At 45.1% G+C, this 6,000-nt stretch overlaps 1 protein-coding gene across 3 annotated transcripts in view; it reads left to right on the top strand.

Moving 5' to 3' along the window:
• The first annotated feature begins 2,033 nt into the window (after positions 1–2,033).
• Positions 2,034–6,000, top strand: part of BRIP1 (BRCA1 interacting protein C-terminal helicase 1) — a 102,397-nt gene continuing 98,430 nt past the window's right edge. For all 3 annotated transcript variants that reach the window (XR_002102995.1, XR_002102994.1, XM_019545673.1), the window contains exons 1-3: positions 2,034–2,205; positions 3,693–3,804; positions 4,211–4,405. Coding sequence is in view for 1 of the 3 variants with exons in the window: in XM_019545673.1 (XP_019401218.1) it covers positions 2,113–2,205; positions 3,693–3,804; positions 4,211–4,405 (400 nt within the window). In the remaining 2 variants the exon portion in view is untranslated. The remainder of the gene's footprint in view (positions 2,206–3,692; positions 3,805–4,210; positions 4,406–6,000) is intronic.

The following is a 6,000-nucleotide window of genomic DNA, read 5'->3' as shown; positions in this document are numbered from 1 at the left end:
GGGGGGAAGTGACATCACAAAATGCGCGTGGGAAGGTATCACTACCTTGCTGACGAAAGAGAGCGGGGGATGAACTAACGTCAGCCTCGCCCAAAAGGCAGGCCTGGCTGCCGCGGCAGCCGGAGGGGCCCCAGCCACACAACACGGTCCTCAGCGATTGGCCCAGGCGGTCGCGGCTGTGGATTGGCTGCGCGGATTCCTTCCTGTCAGCTGTGATTGGCGGGCGCGGCGGGAAGGCTTCGAGCGGGGGGGAGGGTCGCCCCGCAGGTAACTCGCGCGCCGGGGGCGGGGGGTCAAAATGGCGGCGGGGCCTTCCCCTCACCTGGGGCACCCGCGACCACCCGTGAAGACCGGCGGGCGGGGGGGGACCTGCTCTACCGCCACCACTCACCAGAAGCCGTTGGTGGATGTGAAGTACCCGCCCGCTTCCTAACTGCTTCCCCGGAGATGTTTCTCCACATAATTATTATTTTTTTTTAACGCTCCACGTTGCCGCTGAGCAGAGATGCGGGGCGGAAAATTTCCCCAAACGGGAAGTTTCCCGGCGCTTTTATTTTTTTCCGTAGGAAATTTCCTGCTTCTAAAAATTCGGGAAATACCTGAAACGTCCCGCTTTTAAAAAAAAATGTGGGAAATGTCCGCTTCTAAGAATTCATTGTTTCTTCAAAGGCAGTCGGGCCTCGTTGTAGAGACGGTATCTTTTATGACACCAACCAGGTTTTTTTTTGCAGAAATAAATGAATAATTTAATTGCAAGAAACAGGTACAAACACCCTTCGTGAGGCATTGCAGAGAAGATTGTAAACCTTCTCCTGGGTGGAAACAAAAGTCTCTATTTCATAGGATTTCACAGAGGAGTCAATAGATGGAAATTCCCCTGGCGGGCAGTTCACAGCTTGTTTCATAAAATTCATTAGTTACAACGAATGGATGCCAATATGATACTAGGCAAACTTGGCAGTTTCAAAGTTGTAATTAATGTTTTTCAGGTGATTCTCCCTAGGAGGTGTGTGAGACAGTGCATTTGTGTTTCATTGATTTGTAAGCAGGAGGGTAAATGCACTCGCATTATAGTCCAAACCAAAAAGAAGTTAGGAATTCACCTAATGGGCTGTGCCGATCAAATCCGAACCAAAGCACGGCATGTTGTGCGCAGTATTTTGGGTGTGCTAAAATGAGTGTGTCAACAGTTTTCAGTGCCGGTGTATATTTCCTTACGTGTAAACAAACTGCGTAAGGGAAGTGCGTGGTATTGTGTGTTGTCTTTACATCCTTACAAGCATTCCAATACAAATAATCTCTTTCCACATAAAGCTTTGAATGCGTTTGAACATAACATTTAAACCACATTAAGTGTGCTGTATTTAACTTGTTTTCCCCCATCAGATATTTCAGTTCAAATACTTGTGGCTATCTGGACATATAAAATGAATATGGGGGTACTTTTTTCTTTTAGTTTTAGTTTACTAAATATAGGTCAAATAAACATGCTAAATCAGATCATGCTGTAATTCCAGAAAATTGTCTGATTCAGAATTTTCCAGAAAATCTACATCTCTGCTGTGAAAATGGAAAGCTTATCTAGAAGGTGGTCTCACGGCCTGGGTCGTAGCAGGGTTGATGTCTTAGGACTCAAGCCATAGACCTGAGGGCTCAGGGCTACAAAAGGTCCCAGAGTCCTTTTTGCAGTCGTTGGGATGCTAATACTGGCCCAAGTCCATTCTGTGCAACTATTCCCCAATTTCTATGTGCAATCCTTTAATAATACTTGCTTATCACTCAGTCATCCACAAAATCACAGATGTTTAAGGCTGGAAGAGGGACCTTGTGAGATCATTGGCTCTAAGCAGGAAAAGCTGCTATTACTGTTACTATTATCCAATAGTAATAACATGGGACACATTTGAATTAGTCACCATATATCTTGTTGTGGTCCTTACCCTGAACCACATCTTTCCGGTGTCACCTCAGCAGTTTGTGTTCAGTTTTGCTTGGTGCCTTATGTTGTGTAGAGGCTTCTGAGAGTTGCTGAGGCCGAATTTGTCAACATTTGCTTTCATCTTTCTCGCAGGTATAAATCTGAGCTAAACAAGTGGTGGGGGAAACCTGACCATGTCTTCTGACGTATCAGAATATACCATTGGTGGCGTAAAGATTCTCTTTCCTTGCAAAGCTTACCCTTCCCAGCTTGCTATGATGAACGCAGTAAGTAGAGTTACCTTTAAGTCCCTTAATTTAATTGTACCATTGTTTGGAACCTCTGTTACACTAACCTGTTGTTTTCCAAGCCTCCGATATTTCATGCATTTAGTATCGATACAAGCAATAACTTGACACTTTTCCCCATGTTTCATTCTGTGTTTGTACAACAGCTAGGACCATGGTGCCCTGGTCTGTAACTAGGGCTTCTAGTGGCAAATAACAAAGCTCAGCTATATCTTGAACTAGTAGACTGAATTAATAGACAGTATCAGCCTAGTTAGGTTCTCATTTCTTCAGAGTGGATGCTGTATATTTCACATAGTAATCAATTTTAATAATCAAAATATTAAGGGGGAAACATTTGACCTGCTACTGTACTGCACTGTCTTTATTCTGTGCGGTAAAAACTTGGCGTGATCAGGTATTGTTACTAAAAGGTAAGTAGTTAGAAATGCTCTCTGAATCTCTACTGAACCTGTTCCCAGTTATAGTGCTGCTGGCACGGGTGACTGGTGCCTCCTGGCTCTGGGCAGGCACCAGTGGCTGATTGCTGACCAGGGGCTGCCCCAGCGGCCAATCGCCAACCCCAGAAACACTGGCAGCAAACCAGAAGTGCCGCTGGTGCTTCTCGGGGGGGCAGTGGTCAATGCTTCCCAGTCCCTGGCCAGCAAGGGCCAATTTCAGGGGGGGAGATGTGCCCCCCCCCCCCCAGTGACCCCCCCCCCCCCACAGGTCACCTATGGCTGCTCAGGAGGTTTTCACAGAAGTTTAGGTCTGGAAGAAACCTTGTGAGATCATTGGGTCCAGCCCCCCCTGCTCTGGGTAGGGAAGGCAGCTGGGGTCAAATAACCCCAGCAAGGTGTGCATCCAGCCTCCTTTTGAAGATCTTCAGGATAGGTGCCTACACCACCCCTGTGGGAAGCCTATTCCAGAGTCTGATCACATGAACGGTGAAGAAAATTTTCTTTATATCTAGTCTGAAACCTTCTTCTAGGAGTTTATGACTGTTGCTCCTGGTTTTCCCCTGGGGCACTTTGGTGACTAGTTGTTTACCTAGCCCCTGATGGTTACCCCGATGTATATTTTAAGCTGCCACCAAATCCCCCCAACGTCTTCTCTTTTCTAGGCTGAACAGTTCCATATCTGTCAGCGTTTCCTCATATGGCTTGCTCTTCAGGCCTCTAATCTGGACTCTCAAGCTTCTCCACAGTTTATCGGTAGCAAGAGAAAGAACTAAGGTATACTGGCCACCTGCCATTATTGAAGATCCTACAGTATTTTTTCCAAGAGGGTAAAGGACTGGGTCAAGCTAGTTTCAGCCAACCTAAAAATTCCCTGTGGTTTCAGCTGGATTTTTTTCCGCCTGTTCTCTCTTACTTGCTGTTTAGGGTTACTACACTTCGCTGGTGGGGATGTAATAAATATGATATAACTATCTAAACCCAGAAAGGCAACACACAAACTTGCATGTCAACTTTTTTTCCTTACAGATTGTAAAGGGGTTAAATTCTAGGCAACACTGTTTGCTGGAGAGCCCTACAGGAAGTGGTAAAAGTTTAGCCTTGCTTTGTTCTGCATTGTCATGGCAGCAAACTTTATATGGTAAGTTCTTTTATAAAGTCATTCTGCTCAGTGTTTCTTTTTTTGTGTGTCTTGTTTTTTGAAACAAGAACTGACTTTGTTAATAAATTTGGGACTTCTGGGAACCTCCAACATCTGTTTCAGGAATGGACCTATCTCCTTGCCCTTACTTAAAATCCTTTTTCTCTTGGTTAGGCTGGTGGTTAGTTATAATTCAGACTATCTGTTGACTTGCGGGTTTCATGTCACCGAATGGGTAGAGTTTCTGCAAGCAACTTATCTGTTATGTATCCAGTGACTAAGTTGGAACCAAGACAAAAATTACCGTTAACTAATTCAATCTAGAGTTTTGAGAGAGTCTAATTCTGTTTTTGGCATTACCATTTTTTAAGACAAGGTGAATAACCTGCTTTTGGTTCATTTGTAGAGAAGTCATTGGATGAGTCTCCATGTGAAAAGGAGTGCAAAAAGCCAGAGACCCCATTGCCATGTCTCTGTAGATGCCATTCTCAGCCAGGAACTAATGACACCAGTGCAGATGTGAACCAAGGTGCTTCTTGTTCTTTCAATAACTGTAAAACTGCAGGTTCCATTGCGAGCGAGACACCATCCAGTAGCAAAGGTAACTGTTAAGTAATCTTCTGTTTTGTGGAGCTGCCTATCTTGTGCATAGCTATTCAAGTTGTAGGTCCTACAGTTGCATAATACCTAAGCAGCCAGGGCCGTCCCTAGTGGGGAGCGAATCGGGGCAACCGCCTGGGGCCCCGCACTTTGGGGACCCCCGTGGAGCTGGGCAGAGCTGCTGCAGCGACTGGAGCCAGTGAAGTAATCCCAGAACAGGTCTCTGGTATTGCAGTGGTTTGGCTCAGCAAAAGGAACCTGAATCACTTTACAGTATTTATTAGCCCTTAGATACCGTTTTCTGGTATTTGGCATTCAGGGGAAGTGAGTAATTAATAGGTTGCTTTCTGGGAGCATCCTTTAACTGAAGTCTACCTTTATTTGACCCGCAAGAGAGACAATACTGGTAACTTCAATGGAAGAGTAGTTCTGTTTTTATCCATGGTATTTGTAACTGACTGTTAATGTGTGAGGGCCATGTGATCCTTGTCAGGTGCTAGGTTTTTTCCCCCCTTTGGGTCCTGGCTTACACAGATGCATGTTAAGTTGTATTTGTCTCTGAAACTATTGGCCCATTGTTAAAGGAAGCAACTTGGATGACTTTAACTGAAGACAGTTCGAAGAGATGGAGACATTTCTCATGTTGACTTCTACACACATGACAGTACTTTGTATAGAAGGTAGAGTAGACTTACACTTTATAGTCTAATTAAATTGGAGACGTATAGCATAAGCTTTTATAAGCAGCAGGTTGCTTCATCAGACTTTGTGAAGAAACTGCAGGAAGGAGAGCTGCTAAGTAGGAAGTAATGGTTAGAATACAAAGGGTAGGGAAGAGGAGAGGAAAAGGGAGTGGGCACTTCTCAGAGTCATGGTGGGTAGGAGAGAGAAAAACCGGGCATTTAACTCATTGAGGGATTTGGGGTTTAAAAATTAATCCAGGTAATGGAATAAGAAACTCTGGTCTTGGTTTGGACTATACTTGACACAGTCCAGTCTGTGGATGATTTCATGTTCTGCAGTTTCCCATTTAAGTTCATTTTTAAAGGTTTGTTGTCTAAGAACAGTTCTGCTGAGGTCAGCAAAGGATGGTCCAAGGATACTAAAGTGTTCTGCTACAGGCTTGCCTGTCATGCTGGTATTGATGTCAGATTGGTGTTCATACATTCGTACCTGTAGGGATCATCCCATCTGTCAGATATAGATGGTGGAGACACGCTCTGGGTGGGTGACGGCATGTATATCATTGGTAGAGGTGCAAGTAAATGATCCTTGGATGTAACCCATGTTATTTGGCCCAGTGATAATGTTGTCTGTGTTGATGAGGGGGCACAGCTGGCATCAGGTCCAGAGCAAAGTCTGGTGACTTGGTGAGAAGAGGAATTAGATGGTCTGTTGCTGGAGAGGTGCCACTGGAAGTTGGGGCCTGCCTCTGAGCCATGGTAGATTTGTTCCCCATGGATAACTTGGGATGGTTGTAATTTTCCAGGAGGGGTTGGAGGTCATTAATGACGTGCCTGAGGTGTTCAAGCTGAGAGCTGCTGGTGACGGCCAAAGGGATTGTATTGTCCTTGTCTCAGGGTTGGTATTGTACCA

This window comes from Crocodylus porosus, unplaced genomic scaffold, assembly GCF_001723895.1.
Source record: "Crocodylus porosus isolate Cpor-Errol unplaced genomic scaffold, CroPor_comp1, whole genome shotgun sequence".
In the NCBI taxonomy this organism is placed as follows: Eukaryota; Metazoa; Chordata; order Crocodylia; family Crocodylidae; genus Crocodylus; species Crocodylus porosus.
Note: the sequence above shows the minus strand (reverse complement) of the source record. Positions and strands in the feature narration are given on the sequence as shown.